Source organism: Sinohyriopsis cumingii, chromosome 5 (genome assembly GCF_028554795.1).
Source record: "Sinohyriopsis cumingii isolate HCF-2022 chromosome 5, ASM2855479v2, whole genome shotgun sequence".
Taxonomy (NCBI): domain Eukaryota; kingdom Metazoa; phylum Mollusca; class Bivalvia; order Unionida; family Unionidae; genus Sinohyriopsis; species Sinohyriopsis cumingii.
The window spans coordinates 15,369,345-15,393,280 of record NC_142965.1 but is presented as its reverse complement, the minus strand read 5'-3'; the positions used below and the strand labels follow the sequence as shown (position 1 = coordinate 15,393,280).

General features: G+C 35.9%; 1 protein-coding gene across 1 annotated transcript; it reads left to right on the top strand.

Moving 5' to 3' along the window:
- The first annotated feature begins 1,327 nt into the window (after positions 1-1,327).
- LOC149798690 (uncharacterized) lies at positions 1,328-23,687 on the top strand. The gene is made up of 5 exons (XM_089956966.1): positions 1,328-1,717; positions 15,616-15,760; positions 16,844-17,002; positions 17,785-17,952; positions 21,824-23,687. The coding sequence occupies exons 1-5, from the start codon at positions 1,577-1,579 to the stop codon at positions 22,753-22,755; spliced, it is 1,545 nt and encodes a 514-aa protein (XP_089813092.1). The 5' UTR covers positions 1,328-1,576; the 3' UTR covers positions 22,756-23,687.
- Positions 23,688-23,936: the final 249 nt, after the last annotated feature.

The window sequence follows — 23,936 nt, the reverse complement described above, 5'->3', positions numbered from 1 at the left end:
ATAGACGTTTTGATAATATAAAACCAATCATTTTAGACAGATTTTTTAAAACACCAAGTTTATCAGAAACTTTGGTACATTTTGTCTCGTATAGAAGTGCCTGGGTAGTAGCTGCGCTCTCTGTCATCTGAAACAGCAACATTCAAGGAGATTATGAAATTCTTAAGTTTTGCATGCAAAGCGTGCACAATATTTCATATCTAGGCAAATTTTCCCAATTTCTCTTCTCTATAGGTAAACAGCGATTATATGGGAGTAACGGAACGGAACATTGGCAACACTTTTAATCCGTGGAAAAGGAGTCGTAGGGGCACCTAATGACAACAATAATCAGTCACGTACATACTAAGAGAGTAGCCAAAATACCATCATCGCGCGTGATTGCTACTACAACGACAGTGTGATATTTGGGGAAAATCTCTTGGCAATAACATTTTCTTTGCGTATGTAGAGCATTTAAACTCGTTTAGCTGTCAGGAAGAAAGAGTTATATTTGAAAAGATGCGCACTGCTGCATCACTTTCATCGGCTAGAAAAATCGGAGAGCCCGTAGGTGGAGGGTATGATATCTGTGACTTCTGACGAGCGTGTTAGCGGGCGTGTTGAAACAGTGTTATTTCCAGATATAGTGATATTTCTTAGGATGATTAGTATGTAGGCGTTTCTAGCATATGAACCAATTCCATAATTATAAGTCAGAATGCCAGTATTCATATATATTATTATTTCATTCTGTTCTTATAGTGTTGCTACTAAATTCTAAAACAAAGTCTGTTTTTCAAACTGTTAGTTAGTCGTTTACTTATTTACAGAACCTATCCGGTTACCTAAGTGGTTAGATCGTCAGCCTCGAATGCGGGAGGTTGTGGGTTCGAACCCCGGCCAAGACATAAAAATGGTACTAACAGCTGCCTCGCTTGGCGCTCAGGATTAAGAGGTTAGTGTTAGGCCTGGTCGGCCTGGTGTCAAGATAATGAGACGGGGTGGGACATGATGCTACATTTCTGCTCATGATGCCCCAGTGCTGAACATCGCAGTAACTGCCACACTGCAAACATCGTAGCGATATTATGAAATATTGTTAAAGCTACGTTAAAAATCCAAATCACACACACACACACACACACACACACACACACTCGCACACACAAATCTTTCAGTCAAACACGTTTTTTTTTTTTTGGTTCCTGAAGGGCAACTTGCACCTTGTATCGCTCCTACCAGTACGCGTTATATATTAACTTTGTCTAAACGTGTCTCATATGTCTAGCATAACTTGCAAGAGGTAGCGCTTGTAATTTTCTTTGAGGAAGCATTTTTTGGTTAACAGTCATTTCTTATGGTATCCATCAAGTGGATACTTCAGACAACTGCGAGATTATTTATAACATTCGTATTGCACGAATAGTTTTGTGTAATATATACACAGTACAACGTATCTGTTGCAATCAAAGTAGATGTACACTGCCGATATAAAATTTCCGATAGCAGCTACGATAAGTGACGCCATTAAGCTTCGAATCGATCAAACTTCCTATTACTAGTATTACATGTTGTCTTGGAAGCATTTCTAGACATGGAATTTGTCTATAATCAAAACGAAGACGGTAGCACACTAGATTTTTACAGAAGATATTCGAAGAGTTTTCCGATTCTTGCCATCGTAACACAGGGATGGCACGGGGACATTTTAGAAGACACTTTTGACAGGGAACAGGTGAGTTAATGTCAATGTTACTTGTTTCTTCTCTTTCAATTTAAGTTCTGTACCAACTGCATAGTAGTAGTCTACAAGACTTTTAATGGTAGTTACTGTTCGCTTTTGTCCTGTTTGACTTGCGCACATGTTGTATATAATTTCCTGGTATAACATGCAAGATTGTAAAACACAATAACTAAAACTTTATGAATTCATATATCAGGTCACTTTAATTCTGACATAACTGTAAAAACAGCTTATCTGTGCATTCTGTGTTTCTATATTTTTATTTATATATTTTACAATCTAAATATTGATGTGTAATATGCTAGGTATATGGCATATATAGCCCTGCATTGCTGCCCAGTGTCAAAATGTTTCAAAGCTAGCCAGAATTATTGCTGATCAAACCACGCTTGATAGTAGTATAGTTTGCGTATAGATTAGAACATGGTAGCTAGGCATCTATTAATTAAATTCCACACATTACATGAAAACATGCACATTTACAGTGTTCATTGTAAATACAGATAACCATTATTGTTAATATAAATTGCCTCGTTTTCGTAAACATTAGCACATTGTTGTCAAACTATAGAAGTTTTCATTCAAGTTTTGCTTGCCGTATTACGTGACATTCCGTCATTACCGTAATACCATCAATCGATTTTATGGGAGATATATTCCCCATTTTCTTTATTTTCTTTAAATATCAAATATTCGAGTAGATAGCCCATCACTGTTAAACAATGTTTGCTTATTTGGGAACCCTAAAGTTCATTTCTTTTTATCATAGGCATTTTTAATATATAGAGAGCTCTGGTGGCCTATGTGGGTAGATCGCCTTCCTCGGATGCGTGAAGTCGCGGGTTCAAACCCCCGCTGAGTCATACCAAAGACTTACAAATATAGTACTAGCAGCTGCCTCGCATGGCGCTCAGCATTAAGAGCTTCTTGTTTGGACTGGTCGGCCTGGTGTCAAGATAATGACACTGGACGGGGGACATGATGCTACATTATTGAGGCATGATCCCCCAATACTAGACATCACTATGAACTGCCACACTGCTAACATCCAAGCGATATGACTAAAATTGTTAAAGCTACATTAGAAATTTAAAAAAAAACAAAACAATATACATTTTAGTTTGAGTAGTTCGTGTTTTTCTTTTTATCTCGAGTCAACGATGTTTAACTTCATCGTGTATTTATATAACAGTTCCAAATATTGAGTTTGTAACTCATTGTATCAAACTGTCAGCAAAAGGGGATTGTTTCATTGCAGTTTTCCCAAATCAATCACGTTACCTAGGATAAGTCATATATTTCGAACTTTCACTTTCGTTCACGTGTTGTTATCTGTTTTTGTGAAAAACTCGGATATGTAGGCATAAAACTGAACACATAACAATATATAAACACACGTATGAAATGTAAAAAAATTAATCAATAATTTAGCAAATAAATAAGTTAATTAACAGGACCGTTTACTTTTGGTTCATGAACTTGTGCACAAAGTTCGATTAGAAAAAAAAGTGTTAGACATACGTAGGTCAGATAAAGCCATCAACGCTCTGTTAATTACATTTTTTTTCCCTCAAACTACTTTTATGGCAAAATCTTAAAAAATCAACACATATTTGAAAGTATTTTTGGAAAATATTGTATTTTAATAAGTCTACTTTTTGTTGGAACAGAAAAAGTAACCATAATGGTTGAGTGAATATATATATCAAAAAGATAAAAAGAAATCATTAAGTGTGTCAACTAGCAGATTTTATACTTACTTTTCAATTACCTGTCATTTCCACATATTTCACATCCATAGATCAATACAGGCTTTATCATTGGGTTAAATAGTTGTACTGGAACACCAATTGGTAGAGAAAGAGTTGATATTTTCCGGTACTCACAGCAGAGCTTATGTAGCTTGTTAAAGTAAAAGTCACGTAGAAGTTCAGAACAGACGCCTTCAGTAACGAGTGTCATTGTTTAAAATTTGAGACACATACCTTTAAATGGTATTCAGTAACGAGTATCATTCTTTAGTATTTAAGACATATTACCTTTAAATAGCATTCAGTAACGAATGTCATTCTTTAGAATTTGAGACATTCCTTTAAACGGCATTCAGTAACGAGTGTCATTCTTTAGAATTTGAGACATATATTCAAATGGCATTCAGAAGCGAGTGTCATTCTTTAGAATTTGAGACACATACTTTTAAATGACATTCAGTAACGATTGTCATTCTTTAGAATTTGAGTCACATACCTTTAAATGGCAATCAGTAATTAGTGTCATTGTTTAGAATGCGAGACAAATACCTTTAAATGGCATTCAGTAACGAGTGTCATTCTTTACAATTTGAGACAAATACCTTTAAATGGCATTCAGTAACGAGTGTCATTCTTTACAATTTGGGACACATATCTTTAAATGGCATTCAGTAACGAGTGTCATTGTTTAAAATTTGGGACACGTACCTTTCAATGGCATTCAGTAACGAGTGTCATTGTTTAAAATTTGTTCACATACCTTTCAATGGCATTCTGTAACGAGTGTCATTCTTTAGAATGAGACACACAACTTTAAATGGCATTCAGTATCGAATGTCATTCTTTAGATTTGAGACAAATACCTTTAAATGGCAATGATTCACTTTATTTGGATTCTCATGCAATATATTCTTTATGAAAGTGTTTGTTTAAACTCTCTAAGAAGTACATACTGTAAAATCAATGTTAAATTGCGTGGATATTTTGGAGGACATCAACCTAAAGTTGTTATCCAGTACAAACCGGATTGACTGTCGCCAGTTGTGATATCACAATGAAAGTACCGTGTGCTGAAATCAAATTCCTACTTCCATGTTATTTGTTATGATATTTCTGACTTCCTGACGACCATTGTAAAATTCAATAATGATCATTATTCTTTTGAAGTTGTCTATGACATTTCAACAGTCAGGATTGAATAGACTTTTGTTAAACTATTTTAGTATTATAATTTAGAACAACAATAAAAATTTAATCAATTTACATAAATGAGCAAAACATTACCTATTGACATACACTTTAAAAGATATGCTTTAAATACAAGCAAATGATCCATTTCTTCTAAACTGTATGCTGATATATATATATATATATATATATATATATATATATATATATATATATATATATATATATATATATATATATATATATATATATATACTATTTTTATTTTAGTAAATAAGCAACTAAAATTGAAACTTATAAATATTTTGCGCACCGAAAAGGTAACAATCCTTGTCTTATCAGTGCTGACTGTAAGATTCCAATCCTTGTATAAATAAATCCACGTGGACCGCGTGCACTGTCAATTACAGCTATCAGCCCATCTGCATATTATAACAGAAATACTTATTTTACAAGAATAACTAATTTTATATATCCTTTACATTACTTTCTATGTCACTAATACCATTTCTAATACCATTTCTAGCTAATATCCGGTAGGAAAAGAAAATATTCTCTTTATACTATTAAAAGAAATATTTTCGTATTGTCTGTATGATATGTTATCAGTGAGTCTGTTGGTTCAGGTCTGGTTGAACTGGCTGTATGATAGTTGGTTGAATTGGCTGTATGATAGTTTATCATTGAGTCTGTTGGTTCGAGTCTGGTCGTATTGGCTGTATGACAGTTTATCAGTGATTTCTATGGGTTGAAGTCTGGTTGTATTGGCTGTAATATAGGCTATAAGTGAGTCTATTGGTTCAAGTCTGGTTGTGTTGACTATTGGTCCAAGTCTGGTCGTATTGGTTGTACTATAGGTTATCAGTGAATCATATTGGTTCAAGTCTGGTCGTATTGGTTGTATGACAGTTTATCAGTGAGACCATTGGTCCAAGTCTGGTCGTATTGGCTGTACTATAGTGAGTCATATTGGTTCAAGTCTGGTTGTCTTGGCTTTATTATAGTTTATCAATGAGTCTATTGGTTCAAGCCTGGTTGCATTGGCTGTATGATATGTTATCTGTGAGTCTATTGGTCCAAGTCTGGTTTGTATTGGCTGTATGAAATGTTATCAGTGAGTCTATTGGTCCAAGGCTGGTTTATATTGGCTGTATGAAATGTTATCAGTGAGTCTATTGGTCCAAGTCTGGTTTGTATTGGCTGTATAAAATGTTATCAGTGAGTCTATTGGTCCAAGTCTGGTTTGTATTGACTATATGATATGTTATCAGTGAGTATATTGGTTCAAGTCTGGTTGTATTGGCCCGATACAGCGTACACTAAAATCAGATGCAGGCCAATGCTGAAAAAAGAAACGATAATTTGCTTGTTCCAAGTGTATAATGGATGTATTTCGTCGATAGGAGGAAAACTCAATATTTTCACTTTTGGCAAAGCCATGAGTAAAATACTTGAGTTATTCGCCCATGATATTATTTATATCTCTGTTTCACTCGGAACAAACATATTTTCTTGTCAAATGTTATGCTCCAGCGTTTTGGCTGTCATAAGTATATAACATATTTTTTTGTCAATGTTCCAGCGTTTTGGCTGTCATAAGTATATAAAATATTTTCTTGTCAAATGTTATGCTCCAGCGTTTGGCTGTCATAAGTATATAACATTTTCTTGTCAAGTTTTATGCTCCAGCTTTTTGGATGTCATAAGTATATAACATTTTCTTGTCAAATGTTATGCTCCAGCGTTTTGGCTGTAATAAGTATATAACATTTTCTTGTCAAGTTTTATGCTCCAACGTTTTGGCTGTCATAAGTATATAACATTTTTTTGTCAAATGTTATGCTCCAGCGTTTTGGTTGTCATAAGCATATAACATTTAACTAACTGATGTCTTAAGATGTCATCTGTTTACTGTTTATGTTCTGATGTGTCTTTTGTGCCTAATAACAAAAAAATAACCAAGTCAGACGTATATATACATTTAACAATTGATATTTCCATAGGAATAATCTACTAATTTCAATGACAGCAACGGCTAATACTACGAAACAAGCAAGTATCGATGTGTATTTTTAAGCGTAATTACACATCAAACAAATTTAATTGATTCAATTGAGGAGACGCCATTTTTAAACATTCAAGTCGACGTCAAAGGAAGATTGAATGAATCACAATTTGGGTATATAAACAAGAATAAATAAACAAGTCAGAAACTTTAGAACATATATGTATAACATTATACTCTTTCACTTAAAGCAGACGCTTCCATTTAATAGTCAGTGAAGTAGTTCCTGCAGCTGGAGCGAACAAATAAAATGTATAATGCACTGCATTCAATTATAAAATCTCTTTCTCGTGGAAAATCAGTTAATTCTTAAAATAACAATACAATTTTATTAATGAGCTTTCACCTGCTCATTCTATCCTTCTATTTTAAATACCATGAACTCCATAGACTGTGTCGATACCATCATTTGAATACTATGAATTCCATAGACTGTGTCGATACCATCATTTGAATACCATGAATTCCATAGACTGTGTCGATACCATCATTTGAACACTATGAATGCCACAGACTGTGTCTATAACATCGTTCTGTTTTAAATGCCATGAACTCCATAGACTGTGTCGATACCATCAGTTGAATACTATGAATTCCATAGACTGTGTCGATACCATCATTTGAACACTTTAAATTCCATAGACTGTGTCGATAACATCGTTCTGTTTTAAATGCCATGAATTCCATAGACTGTGTCGATACCATCATTTGAATACCGTGAATTCCATAGACTGTGTCGATACCATCATTTGAATACTATGAATTCCATAGACTGTGGATACCATCATTCCATCTTATTGTTGAAATCAGTTAGGTTTTTTTGTTTTGTTTTTTTTAAAAAAAATACTTTTCTAGAAAAGTTAGGAAAATTCATGAAGACATTAAAAATTATACTGTACATGTGTCTGCGTGTGTGTCTGTCTATGTTTTCAGATAAGGACAATATTTATGTGCATATTAAATTCCGATCTGGGTTAGGATAAGTTTGTAAATGGAACAATTCACGACAAGAGGAGCAATTAATAGAAAGGTATCCATTTAATGAAACTATATTTCAAACTTAGTGTAATCTTACCCTAAAAAAGTCATTCTTTTTTATACTAATTATAGCATTATACGGTTTGCATAATGAACTGAAAGTCAAGGTCAGGCCGGTTTTATACATCACCCGCGGACAGGGTAGAACAACCAAGACAAAATTCCAGGTGCCCACGGGGAGGGCCCACCGCCGAAGAGGAGAATTTTTTTTAAATTATAGGAGCCTACTGGAGAATTTTTCCTTGTGTTATACATCTAGTATCGGCTACTAAAATGAGTTGTATACGCCCTGTACATATCACAATACAACACCATGAATAAAGACTGCTTTTTATAATATGGGATGAACTTGATGCTACAGATTTCTTACATACAATTTTACTCATTTTCCTTTTGCATGTCAAGTGCCTCTGCGGACATAGTTGCTCACGCTTACTCGGTTGTGGTGGCGCTCTACAGATATTACGTACGTCTGAGAGAGCCGCATGTGTAAGGTGAAGTTGTTTGCATTGGCAATATGCACAGTGGTGAGAATGTTACCTGTGTGTTATTTTCATGTACAGTGACTGTAATTGCTTTAGATTTTGTAGTTGTAGAAATTGTACATGATCTAAGCGCATAGATAACCAAAACTGATGTTCCCATGTACTCGAAAAATCAGCCTGAATTAGTCTAAAGCACGCTCGCTTGGTTGGTTCTGATTACTAAATAAAATGTCGAAAAATATGACCACGTAATGTAAGATGGAATGTATGCCAAGAAACCACTTTTTCACAATATTTAACAAAATAACTAAGCGTTTGTAAATTCTGATGTTTATTTTTTCAATTAATTCTAACACATTTTACTTCGCCATATATTGTATGGTTTTGCTGAAATTTTATAGCCAAAATATTTAATATATTACTTTGATATATATTTGATACAAAAATCAACAAACTATTAACATTTCAATATGGATGGACATATGAGAGAAAGAAAACTCATATACCTAATGTCATTAACTGTGTTATGAGTGCGTTTTAACCGCTCCGGTGGCCTAGTGGTTAGAGCGTATGCCTCGGATGCGGGAGGTCGCGGGTTCGATCCCCGGCCGAGTCATACCAAAGACTTACAAAAATGGTACTAAACAGCTGCCTCGCTTGGCGCTCAGCATTAAGAGGTTAGTGTTAGAACTGGTCGGCCTGGTGTCAGGATAATGTGGCTGGGTGGGGCATCATGCTACATGTCTGCGGCGTGATGCCCCACTGCTAGACATCACCATAAATTGTCACACTGCAGACTTCTTGCCATATGACTGAAATGTTTTTAAAGCTACGTTAAAAATCCAAACCACACATACATGAGTACGTTTTTATATGGCATATCATATGAACGTCATGATATGAAATTACAATCATTCCTTGACATCTATTATCATTATGTAAGCAGTTTGATGTGATACTTTTAAGTACTGTACATTGTGTAGCATTGAACTTTGATTAGGTTATGTGTGTTCTCTAGGGGCCAAACATAGTTCACAGCTATCAACACTCCTCTCCCAATATAACCCCACCATCCCACCCCACAAACCCAACCAACCAACCCCACAAACCCCACCATCCCACCCCACAAACCCCACAAAAATGTAAATCGTAAGGAGAGAAAAAAAATCTTGTCTCAGAGATTTGGTTTGATAAGAGTTCTGTAAGTGGGAGGGGGGTGACCTGGCCATTATAAATACCAAAAATGATACCTATGCAAATTGAATGAAGTTCGTCAGGAAGGCCTAATGTTTATAGGGCAAAAGTAACTTTACTTTAGCCAAGAAATTTCTGGTGTTAAATCGGTGTGGGATATTTAAAGAGAAACAATAATCAAGAAAATAGACAACAAATAAAATGGCAGAAAATGCCGTCGCAAAATAAGCCTTTTGGAAATGTTAAAAATGCAAGCGTTTAAAACCATCCTCCTTTCTGCGTTATGTCTAATTTAACTTTAAACCTAGATACGGTTAAATGATTAAAGGTTTAAGGAAAGGGGGTATTATATTTAATTTCAATCCCTCTCATCTCGGACAACATAATAACATCTTTCCTATAATGGTAAGACAGTATGGTATTAAGAGGGCTGTTCTTCTGCTTCCTTTCTCCACCGTTAATTAAGTCTGCGCCAATTATTTCTTCACACACTCCCAATAAAGATCATGTGATCTTAATATTTCCGACTTCAAATATGGTAAATAATTTAAATTGGTGATCAGATTTTAACCGTACAATCTAGACAAAACAGAAAATAGATCGATATTTGCTATGACTTTAAGAGAAGATTTTGGTCAAGCATCTCAAAACACAGTCAAGTCTTGTCATCTGATCGTTAGAGATGTCTTCTAGTTCTCGTTAAGCAAAACAGGCCTACATATGACCCGTTTCTAAAGAGAAATCAGAATAGATCATTCGTATTTTAGGGAAGGAGCAACTGATGTGAAAAAGATAGCTGAAGAAAGCGGGTATATTGGTATGAGTAAATGAGGTTCGTGATAACAGGTGTAACCCATTTAATGAGAATACAGTTAGTCATGACCAGGCAATCTAACAATGCACGCACTTTTATATCGTATGGGTCAATATCTATGGATCCCCTTCCTAAAACGAAATAATACATGTGTGAAACTAAAATGCTCAACAATCCTTATCAGATCGATAATCAACAGTGATCGTGTTGAAAACGTGCCAGTAATACATATTGAATATGCATGTACTTCACACGTAGTCACGTTTTATTCTGCACTGTTATTAAAAGACGACGTTTACTAAATTATCTGTGAAACACTGTCAATGATGCTTGACATAACTTGAAAGTCATTTTATGTACATTACAAACATGGTATAATGTTTGCATGACTATTTGTTCTTTTAGGTTATTGAACATTTTAACTGAACTGACCGACTTCCTAAATATTGGCTGGTTATCTTCCAATAGCGGCTAATTAATTAATTAATTAATTAATTACGACAACAGACCTTACGTTAAATTAAAAATCAGATTATTCTCATGAATAATTAATTACAAGAGATGTTGAAGTGGTTTCTTGGATTAGAAACTATTTCGTAAAACGTTGTAAGAAAAGGAAACAACGTCAAAATTATACGAAATTCAGGTATAGTCTGTACCAAACAAGTGAGCAAACGCCAGTACCTTTGTTATGTACCTGCTTGACATTTGCTCTAATTGGATACATGCAAAAATCATTCTCGTTTATGACGTCATAATATTAACCATACGTCATGCACTGAGAGTTAGATAGGGAAAAGCCTATCATTAGACAACTATATATAGAGGGTATTTGCTTGCATCGAGTGAGTAACCGATGTATATCATCGAGTGTGTGAAAATAATGAAATTTTTTTTTCATTTTTCCCTCGGAGAAAGCAAATTTTCCTTTTCATTGTATTCTCAAACGGACTGGCTAGCAATATGTAAAACATACCGAAGTAACATATTTCTTAATGCATAATTTTGCTATACACACATAAATGGGGATTATGAAAGAGGGTGTGTTTTGTATGACATTCACGAAGAACAAACTTTGTCACGTATATTTTAGGGCTCGGTATGGATCCAACCGACACGTTGTGATGGTATATTTGTATATTGCGGGAAAAAAAAAGGAAAGAAGATTTTTGGTTGATTATCACAAGTTACACCCACTATCCTGATTCTGACGAGCGACTTTAATTGCACACTGAGAATCATTTTACAGTATTAAGAAAATGCTGATTATGCATTACTTATTCATTCAAGAAACTAACGCAGAAACCGTTTTTCTGACCAAATATATCATATAGGGACTAGATTATGTAGAGCGCTGCTGTAATTAGTTCGTTTAACACCTTTGCGATACTGGTTCGAATCGCTCATCGTCTTTAAAACTTGAAAGGTCACACGTGGTTTCTTCCCGGTACCCGGTTTTTACAATCACACAAACAACACTCACTATACTATAGTCGTTGAACTAGAACTCTCGCGTTACTCCGTAAGATCTCTGCCGTGCGAGAGTATGGATTAAGGGGGCACTCACCAGTTATTATGTACTTTTGAGAGAGTGACGTATATAAGGTGAAGTTGTTTGCATTTGAAACATTCACAGTGGAGTAAATGTTTTTGTATATCTATGTTGGTTGCTTTGATGTAATGTGGCTGACATTTCTTTGCATATTGTACTTGTGGAAATTGTATATGATCTAAGCACACTGCTAACTAAAATGACTGCTCCCTTGTGCTCAAAAAACAGCCTGCACTAAAGTACACTACCTTTAGCAGCTATTAAAATAGGGAAAATGAATTTCGCCAGACTAGACAATACCAGCTTCTGAAAGTGCAATGAATGAACTACGAACTATATAAAATGTAAAAAAAAGTTATTGGCTTTTTTATAATTTACTTCTAAAAATGACCACGTGGACCTTGTACTTTTTTGAAAGGTGCACATCTGGAGTAACGCCAATCTGTATACTCTACAACCCAAATTACACACATCAATCATGCACCAAAATAACGGGAATTAAACCTTCTTTGAAAAATACTTAAGATATACAATGTCATTTTTAAATACCCAGTATAACCAGTGAAGAAACCCAGGAAAATTATTTTTCTTTAAAATTCTAAACGCAAAATACGAAACTGTAGAGCGCCACCTAAAGGCTTCATTAATCGCTGTTTCCGATGGAATGCTCTTCGGTCAGACTTTATATAAGCTACAAAATCACTTCTCAATATTTCTATGTATATTTACACATAATTTATACGAGTATTCAAGCCAGAATTATATTATAAGCTCAGAAATATATCACTGATATATTTGGTTGAAAGAAACATCTCTCCAACATATGAGCCATCAAGAGCACATTGTGGAATCTACGTGAAATAGATATAATTACAGCAGATGCGCACGAGACAAAAATACCTGGGTAAGCTGGTTTATATTTCCGTTTAAAATTAGTTATAGACAGGTGATAAAAAAAGAAAGAAAGGTAATCTCTTTCTCGAGCCGATTATGTGCTAATTTTTCTTGTCAACGTTGACGTTTTCAACTATTCCTAAAGTACTTCACCGTAAAAGAGACTGTACATAACGTACAGCACAGCAAAAGAAGACATCGCAGACTTTTCTCACATTTACCATTTAAGGACCTTGCCGATTATTTAATAGCCACTTTTACTTGAGGCTTCTCCTTTGAATTATTGTCCATTTGATTATATTGAGTTCTGACTGGCAGTTGTTGTTTACCATGGACGGAAACGAATTAAACCGATGGTTCTACTGTCTCGCGATGCGTTCCCGCCAAAAGCAGTATTGTCATGCATTGATGCTATCAGACTACCTTTACGTAGGTTCTCGCTTGCCAATTTTGCATTAAGATAACTGGAGAGAGAGAGAGAGAGAGAGAGAGAGAGGTTTACACATTAAGCGATACAGAAAATTTCCCAGTGACCGACAAAAATTTCATGGCCTTCTACCAGTCCTAATTCTGAAATTGAAATTCATCGACCTGCTGAAAATATTTGAGATACCACTTTGTTGTTTTCGTCTGAGCTATCTCGTTGCTAAGTCATGTGGCTGTTCGTTTCTTAGACTACACCCCGACTGTGTTACAGTCTACAAGAAAGACGACGAAAGAAAAGAGGAAACAATGATGATAGACGCATCCATGTCGGACTGCAAGTGGTTTTCCGGTTCCGCATTATGTGCTATGACGTGTTCTTGGTATCGCCAATCCCCGGCTAACCGCTGTAACGCTCTTGATTGTCCTCTACTTTGGCGTCAAAATCCACTGAAAGTCTTCAAACGCCTTAACCATTAGTAGAAAGGAATTATTTTAAGTATGAATTCAACTGGTATACTAGTCATACTATTGGGGTATTAGTTCACCATGAGCAGACATTGGAGGACATGCCTACTGTACCCTTTTGAGACAGACTTCAGAAATTCACTTCATGGGGTACTTTCGTTCTCTAGGTAGATGATTCCTGAAGCACCTTGATTGTATTTATTCATTAAACTTAATGCACAAGAAATGTATTAAATTAAGCCTCAACGTTCGTTTATGTTCAAGCTATGGTAGTACATAAGTGGTTGAAGACAATCTATATAACATCGACTCCTAAATGAGAATTAGCGTTTTCGCTCACATTAGCTGTGTCCTGAAACTGGTTGTATGCAGGAATTGTGCATTGTGCTGTGCTCAGAACACGCATGTTTGCCACACATGTATAACATCTCTGTGAAAGATTACCGTCAGAGGTGACAGTAGTCTTGCTTGAAAGCTAGTCATTTCCCCCTTGATGGTGCTGGATTTGTTAGTATCCCATGTGCATAAGGATGTGTCTAATCGACTGGATTTTTAGGTATCTAGGGTGCGTATGGACGTGTCTAATTGAATGGATTTTTAGGTATCTAGGATGCGTATGGATGTCTCTAATCGACTGGATTTTTAGGTATCTAGGGTGCATATGGATGTCTCTAATCGACTGGATTTTTAGGTATCTAGGATGCATATGGATGTCTCTAATCGACTGGATTTGTAGCTATCTATGGTGCATGTGGGTGTCTCTTATCGGCTGATGAAAGATGTGTGGAGTCCTTTCTGAATCAAATCAGAGATCAGGGGATTCACCAATTCTCCTAGAGTCACATTGATTCCAGTGTAATCAGATATCAGTAGATTCACCAATCATATATGGGTCGTGTTGGTTCCATGTGAAATCAGAGATCAAATAATTAACCCACTCTACACGAGTCGCCTTGACTCCTTCCACGTAAAATCAGAGATCAAGAGATTCATCAACTCTCCAATGGTCTCGTTGGTTCCACGTAAAACCATAGATAAAGAGATTCACTAACTCTGCTTGAGTCGCGCTGGTACCTAGTGACACCAAACAAAAATGTTACACAGTCATTATAAACAGGAATTAATGGTTTTAAAAGTTGACTTGAATGAATTTGTGTATTATATGAGAGTATTACTGATTCAACAAAACATATGAATAATTAAGTTTACATTAAATATTATTATTACTATTGGCATCAGAATAAATCAGCTACATGTTCCATGCTGAATGGGGTGCAGATTCTCCCGTGATACATTATTTAAATATTTAATTATGAGCTGAAACCTACAAAAAATATGTGTGATATCTCAAGGGAATAACCGAATAAAAGTAGAAACGATGATGTCTGAATATCACTCGCGAAGCCAAAGAGTATTTGCCGAAATACAGAATAAAATATCAAATCGATTGTATTTATAATCCCAAAACATGAATTTGAGTTAATATTTGTTTCAAATATCACGATTTTATTTCGTTGTGAGAAATAGCCTTTGAAGTTGACTAATTTACTGATACATGCTATAAAGGTTGGTTTTGATCTAGTTTTGTACATCTTAATGCCATTTTTCAGCACGTGATAGGTCATACGTTGCGTATAGTATATTTGTTGGAGGAAGAGCCCAGGAAAGAACCACCGACCCACGCGAAGCTAATAACGAGCTGTCGCACATTCCCATGTTGCTAGGCCAGCTATGATTACGGCTTCGTTGAATTATATCACTGCGTATGTCTTATGTTCTCCACTGCCGATAACCCAACAGAAAGTTAGTGGTAGATATGCTATTTGGAAAACGCATGCCTGTTAAATAGCATGTCGTCTTAACTGGCACACAAGCGTTCTTAAACGTGCTCATCATCGGGCATAACATCCAAGGGAGGCAACACTTCGTGACTGGGTATGGAATCTGCATAGCGTCTTTTTTAATAGAATGGTGTTCTAACTCAAATAACCGTTGATTACTGAAATAATGATTTCAGGTACTTCTCATCACATCGCAAACAGCGATCCCCCACGTGTACGGGACCGTCCAAGGACCGGGCGAGCAAACGTCCAACAGAACCCTGAGTATTCCGTTACATGAGGACATGCTGGTTACCCTCGTGAACAGACACTTTGCTCAAGGTAAATTTGTAACATTTTGGCTGATTTTATCCCCGGTGTCATGCTTTCCGACACAGTTTCATGTATTAATATTTCATAACATTGCCCCAAAATTCTAAGATCTCTACAAAATTTGTGTAGAAGACTTTTTGTAAGACGTCATGTTGGAACTAAATAAACTCTCTCTCTCTCTCTCTCTCTCTCTCTCTCACGAAATGTGACGTGTCGTAGAGCCTGAGATGATGTCACGGATGAGAAAGAATGTTTAACCATGTTTACAGGATGCGTGATCAAACAGAGATTCAAAATGTCTGCTGTAGACTTTATACTACAATTTAACAATACGGCTATTTCGCATTTGTTGATAATATGGTGCACATTCTGGTGCACCAGTCAAGATAGCGATCAAGACAGCGACTGGTGCACCAGTCAAATTAGCGATCAAGAAAGCGATCAAGACAGCGACTGGTGCACCAGTCAAAATAGCGATCAAGAAAGCGATCAAGACAGCGACTGGTGCACCAGTCAAAATAGCGATCAAGAAAGCGATCAAGACAGCGACTGGTGCACCAGTCAAAATAGCGATCAAAAAAGCGATCAAGACAGCGACTGGTGCACTAGTCAAGATAGCGATCAAGACAACGAAAGAAAAGAGGAAACATGTGATATGCTAAGATTAGTGTGTAGGTATGGACAACGGTTGTAGAGTTGTAACCCATTCCTTGAAAGTGAGGCTTGGTATGAAAAATATTATGCATAAATATATAATAGTATTTACCAGATTTTGAATCTTGTGGACTGAAATCTTAAAGCATACAAGTGTAATCATTTTTCACAGATATGCAAGATGTAAAGTCATAAATTTATTAACTGGTCAATAAACATTAATAAATTTACATTTTAAATTTGTATCATGTGGTAATAAAATAATAAAACTTCATTTCAGAAATGGAAAGCAAAAAACTAAAATCTCAACCAAAGAAACCTTGCAAAAAGAAATAGCCTGCATGAAAATATTTACTTTTTGATTTGAACAATATAAACATATCAGAATAGGTCGGCGGATCTAGGTTTCTCCTATTTGATATTATCGTTTCGTTTCAGTGGGCAAACAAATGCAGTTGCGTGAAGTTCTCGAGAAGCACAAGCCACCCATAATGGTGAAGCTCACCGGACTGAAGACGTCATCGACTGACCATAGATTCATGAAACTTTTGTCGGTCCATCATCTGGTATCTATGCGGGGATATTTTGTCAACTATGGTAAATCGATCACATTGTTATACACAGATTCACCGTCCCGTTTTCTATTTAAGGTGTAAACAAAAAGACGAAAACAAAATTTCCCAGCAATTTTTGTATCTAGAAATAAACTTGATTGGATCCAACTGGGTGAGGACAATGATTTTCTTTGAACAGGAAGTATATAGATACATGTATTAAGAACCTTATCTCAAAGATGTAAGTAACAGCTAGAAGCGTTGGCATAAAATGAATGGAACTTTAAGACCAATCTCAGTCACAATTATACCTGTAAAATGTGTTCACGCCGACACAACCGCCATTCTTTTCATTGCATTCTTGGATTTTAGTAAGGCACTATATAGACTGGGTTACCACTTTCCGTGTGTTGTCAGTTAGATTGGGTATTTCTAAACGAATTTACACAGCCTACCACGAAACCGTAGCAGCATAACGCCTGATTCTAAATAAAATGACACAACCTGTGAGTCACAATTCAGATAAAGCAATCGTAATAAATTTAGGATAGCTGCAAATGTCGGTCAAAATGTATGACATTATTGGGGTCAACAAAGATTTAAATATATTGATTAGAGACGCACGTAAATTCTGCTGCTTCCAATCAGAGTGTCATTCGTCTGGGTTGTCCGCCCATACATACGCCGCTTAAGACTATTTGTCTTTGAAAATTTACATCGAAATAAAAAGTGAGTGTCAAAGACAGAAAACCTCTGTCAACATACTTCAGATTCTGAAAATGAAAATATTTTTCATCGCATTAGAAAGTCTGTCTTCACTTTCAGGCAAAGTTGAACCAAAGCAGGTTGAGATTCCACTTTATCTGTCAGAAATGAGACTGGCCCCGTTGACGGGAATACATGGAATGTCTCAAACAGACTTCATAAAATATTGTCACAACCTCAAGAAAGGCCTTTCAGTGGAAACAATAATCGCCAGAAACAAAACAAGAGGTAATAGCCCATTTGCCTCTCTATCTATTTGCTTGCTGAGATTTCTTTCTATATATTATATTATATATAAAAATGCATACCGAATTTATGAATTACGAACGAGGTAACTATAGGTGGAAAATGGCGGCAGTCTATGAAAGTGGCTATTTGAAACGTCTATTATAACAAAACTGAATGCAGCTAGTTTGCACTGTTGAAAATGACCCACATGTTCTTTTTTTCTCAGTTATTAAATTTGTTCTCATGGATTATCGTAAATCCAAGGAGACGAATTAATTCATCTGAGACATTTCTCTGTTTCGAAGTAAATAAATGCTAGCCTATTTAAACATGCTTCTTTAGTGTCATAATCAACAACGTAATTCGGTTATGATATCATTAACTAGAAACGACTATGTGTATCCTTTACGATCGTGATTTCTTGAAGTTGCCAGAAACGAGGGATTTATTTGTATGATTTTAATCACCAAAACCTCTCGGTGAAAATACTTTGACCATTGGTCAGTTATTGTTTGCTAACATGACTGGGGTATTCGTGCACCGTGTGAAGATCATAAGAAAGAATAAACATGTGATAGCACAAATAGCGATATTTGAAACGTAACCTGCCAATATATCCAATGGCAGAGGGAAACTTGGAACTATAGGAATTAAAAGGTCATTAATTGTTTTTGTTTTCTTTATGATTTTAGTATTGTTTTACAGATGTATATATGACTTATTCACTCAAAAAATTAGCACAAATTAGTCCGTAAGATTTTATTAAATTTGAGACTAATAAGATTAACTCTATCCTAAGAAAAATTTACTATTATTATAGGCTCAACGATGTTGCGTAAATGAAAGAATCAGCCATATTTCTTGTGCTCATAATTTGGTGATACTTTTTTATTCATATATCCGTATACATCTAACATTAAATACAACCTTACAGATGGAAGAATCATTATCAGCAAATGGAAATGAAAAGCAGTACCTTCCACAAAATGTTTATTCCCTCTCGAGGCCAATAATTATTTACTTTCTCAATGACTCAGTCGTGAGTAGTAATATGAGGCACTTTGGAGTCCTAACGAAACAATAGGGTCACTGACGAAATCCGTTATTCAAAATGTCCATAGGTTTACACATTAAGATAAAATAGGAATTTATCATTATGCATCTACTATCCAATATTTAGAGTTTACTATCCAGCACCCATCTGTGATTAATATATATTGCCCGTAATATCCTATCTGCATGCCGTGCTAAGTGAGCGATACTTAGATGTTCATAACTGCATACACACCAACATCCTATCACATAAGAATGTTTATGTTGTAGAAGAAAGGGCATAATCTATGTACACATTATCATACACTAGCAAGGGAGACTAGGGGTCTTTACAGATATACTATACCCACAAATATAAGAGAGGGATTTTCAATTTTAATTTGGTTGTTAATAGGCATAGGTATACAAATATAAAATACATTGATATTTGGTAATGTATTGGGTAGTATCTCTTTGCGAAGAGATTTGGATTGCCCTGAAAGGAAGTTTTAGTGTTGTTAAACAGAAATGGCCAACAAATACCACACCTCGTCACAGTTATCCGCAAACTTCGTCCCACAGCCCGTCTTAAGACTAAGACACGCTTTAGGTATCCTTGCCTCTACATTCAGATTTGTCATGTCATTTAGCTGTATCTGTCATTCTGACAATGACCCACGATGCCTTTAAGTACATGGGGTACTCTGGATCAAACAGCATGCATGAAATGAGGTAGTTTTCAACACTTGTCTACATCTTGTCCGGTTTTCCTGAGAATGGGTAAACAGGCCAACGCATTTCTATACATAATCTAGGACCGGTTCGGAAAAGGATTGCAAATGTTCCGGCAGTTATTGCCAATATATGTGTTTCTCTGTTTGTGTATGTCTTTGACAACTAAAGTTTAAAACCCTTTAAACCCCAGTGAGATAGTGTGTTGCTGGTACAGTGTATATATACAAACATTGCCTTGTATTATGTAAAACATGTGCAGATAGAATATTTTCTTTTAGGACCGCTTGATTTCGCTTGACTGTATTGTGTTCTACCGAATCGGAAGACTGTTTTCCTTCACGTCAGTATACCAAGCGGTGCTTTCGCCAGCCTATCCATTCATTGTTTACCTATTCACAAAGACGAATAGCTAGCCAGCAAGCACTGAAAAATTGGAAACCTTATCACAGCTATGTAATTCACGGATAGAATGCAACACTTCCTCGAGCGGGTGGAGTTACAACTCTACCGTACCCTCAGACACTTGAATATCATGAGCTTGCGAGAAGAGGAAAAAGTTGCAAGAGAGAAGGGAGTGAAGCTTACAACACCTCAACCAAAATTGGATGAAGGTCCAAGAGAAATTTCGGCAGAGGGAAGAAAAATAGTGTCTACCGCTGTCACCACCAGTGAGCCAAAAGCAACAGCAACATCACCAGCCAGAAGGAAAATGAGCTTGATTTCAGGAAAAATCTCTGTGTTCGCAGATATACCGAATACTTAGACTAGGTGTATATTTGTTGTCGATCCCAGCCCGGTAATGTAGGTGTCTTAGATATAGATACACATCCATGAACCAGGACAAACCCCATCGGCCCTTGTCAGATCCACCCAATTCTCTCGATAGATATACAGTTTAAAACATTGCCAACAATCTGTTCTTTATCTTTGTATGTCTAAGTTTATGTCTATCTATGTTCACAGCCAAACAAACACTATTTTAAAAAAAAAAAAAAAATCTCTCTCACGTTTATGGATATAGTGTGTCTATAAACACTTATACTCTTGCAATGCTTGTGTGTATATTATATTCCCTTTCCCTTACATATTATCCCCCACTATGTGACAGTATGTGTGGTTTTAAGTATTGATCACTACACATGGCATGTTGATAGTATATTGCGGCATATTGGATAGTAATCAAAGGTAATGTTCGATAGTATTCAAAAAGAGGGTGTTGGACAGTAATACAAAAGTTGGTGTTGGATAGTAATAATTTTAAATTACTGTTATAGTGTTCCCCTATGTAAAACTATGGACATTTTACATAGGATTTCTCGTATGCGCCTTTAGGTATCGTACAACTAATTATTTAAAGAGAACGAAATATTTTGAGATGCACCCATTGGCTATGTACTGTGGTTAAGAATAAAGTATTTACGTGTATTGATATCATGTATTTAATATCCTACCGATAAAACATCATACGATTCTTGATGCGGAGATACGTAATTAGGTGCAGGCCAGGAATTGCTCATGTTTGGTACCCCAATGCTAAAAGGTATGCTTCAAAACACGTTTTCTATGTTGAAAATCTCTATCTCTAATGAATGCAACCATCTGTGGTTTGTATTCCAATCTAATTCACCAATTATATTTAGTTTTAAATATATTAACATAAAGTTTTATGGGAAATTAATTAGTTGTCCGATCCCTGTAGGGGTGTGGGCAGTATGGGTGTGTGTCCATGGAAATTATGTGCAAGGCTGCATTTCTTCCATTGTCATTAGATGATGTATGAGAAATTACAATACACTGAATAAAGTCTAAAGCACTTTAGAATAAACACAGGTATAGATTAGCTCTGCACCTTCTAAGATCAAAAGGCCACAGAAACATCTTTACTCAAACGAAATTATATCAATTCAAACAAAGTAAAAACACACAATGGACAAAATTAGCTTTTTAATATGATGTCAGCTAAATGACCCTCACAATCAATACCAACATCAAAAATGAAACATAATATAGATATACATAATAAAATAAAATTCTAAATTATTTGAATAGCCGAAAATAATTATGCATGTGGAAAAGCTCATGACTGTAATTTTCTTCCTTGCAGTTGTTAATGTCTACAGATCGGCTAACGTTGGTCCTGAGATCAATTATCACGTTATGGAACCTATGGCAATCAAAACATTAGCAGATGCTTTCAACATAAGCCTTTCTCTGTCAGGCGATGGTAAAGATATGCTCTCAAACGCACCTGCACCACTCGTTCCAAAAAGAAACCAATTTGTCAAAAAGGAGGCGACCTATGCAATAGAAAGAAACACCCATATTCAAAATCGCCCAATTTCTGAAATTCCTCCGGACCATAACTTGGATTCCGAAACCGAACGGGAAGATTCTGGCTGGTCATCGATGCCTGATTCAAATCCCAGAAACACAACTGTTGTTGGCAGCCATTTAAAAAACCTTTCACCTATCCCCCAAACCGCATCACCACCTGCATTGACACAACCACCAAAATCATACAGGACTGAATCAACATTTGGAAGAGGTACCGTCACAAATATAAAAAATCGCCCTCTGCCTGAAATTCCAAAGGAAGTCCATAATTCCGTTTCAGATCACAAACCTCATAGATCTGGCATGTCACCTCAGCATTCTAGAAACTTTGCTCAGGCTCATGTTATGACAGGAAGGAGTAAACATTTAGAAACTCGTTCACATTTTCCTAAAGCTGTAAGATCGGCAGCAGTAAAGCCAATTGGGTATAATAACAGCGATGATAAGAAAAGGTCACAAATGCCTGCAAGAAACGATCCTCACAATGGCATAGCAGTAGCTAATTTGACTGTCGATGATATTGCCCATTGGTTGTGGAAGTTACATCTTCATGAATATATCAGAAAATTTAAAGAACAGTTAATTGACGGAAAACTTTTGTGTCGATTAGACGAACGTATCTTAATCGAAGAGTTCCACTTTTCCAATACTGAGGCAATACGTCTCATGGCCTTTGTTAGGGAAGGACACGTACCAAGATGAGGAGGCTATACGTCTTCTGGTCTTCGTTAGGGAAGGACACGCACCGAGATGACGAGGCTATACATCGCATTGTCTTTGTTAGGGAAGGACACGTACCGTGATCACCAGACTATACGTGTCATGGCCTTTGTTAGGGAAGGACACATAGCAAAATGGATGACAAAATGTTGATAGCTTTATGTGGTTCTGTGTCTTAAAAAGTCTATTTCTATAGATGTGCATGATTCCATTATGTGGCCATTGTATTTGATATAAGAGGTACATGATATATTTCTTAAATCACATTATTAATACATACTGACAAAGTCACAAGCATAACTTTAAACTAAAACAGACTTTCTCAGCACTAATTCAAGCTATTAATAAACGAATGTAATTACTTGATTTTGATACCTGGAGTTGTATATATCGAATTTTGAGAAGCGTTTACAAATCGGCTGAGTGCCTTCTGTGCTTTATCAAACTATGCGCAGATTTAAAATATTTACACCATCTCGTTTATCCAGAATCATCTGATTCGCGTAATCCTTACTCTATACAGCTTTATTGGCACCCCTCTGTATTTTTCGGTATCAGTAGTTCAAATTAGTCATAACTGAATCTTCATCAGTTAACCCTACACAAACGTATACTCAAATGTGTGTCTACCCAGTTAACATTTTATGCTTTTCATTACGTGTTAATACCACGTAAATTATCCTCTCGTTAACTGTATGATATGGTTTATAATATAATATATGCAACTGTCACTCGTTCAATCAATCATAAAATGCCAGTCACTCTAGATACCGAACTGTCATTCAATTTCCTTCTAATATATACATGCTCAAGTCCTTGTCTACCAACAGAGGTGTAATTTTGTACCTATTTCTAGCTATAATGTATTGATCGTATATTGAGTCTCATAAAATAAAATCAGAATAAATTTTTAATGGCAGCTGATTTTAGAGAGAGAGAGAGAGAGAGTCATGTGTATCAGCTGCACTGAGTTCTGGCTGATGACTGAACATTATTTCATTGCTGATCAAAGTACAGTGGCGACTCGTTCTCAAATATTTCGTCTCCAGGACTTACAAAATACATACCTTGCACAAGATCACATTTTCATCTGCGCTATTAAAGGTGTCCTTTCTTGTACTTTTGAATAAATTCTTAATTTTTTACAACAGTACAAAGTAATA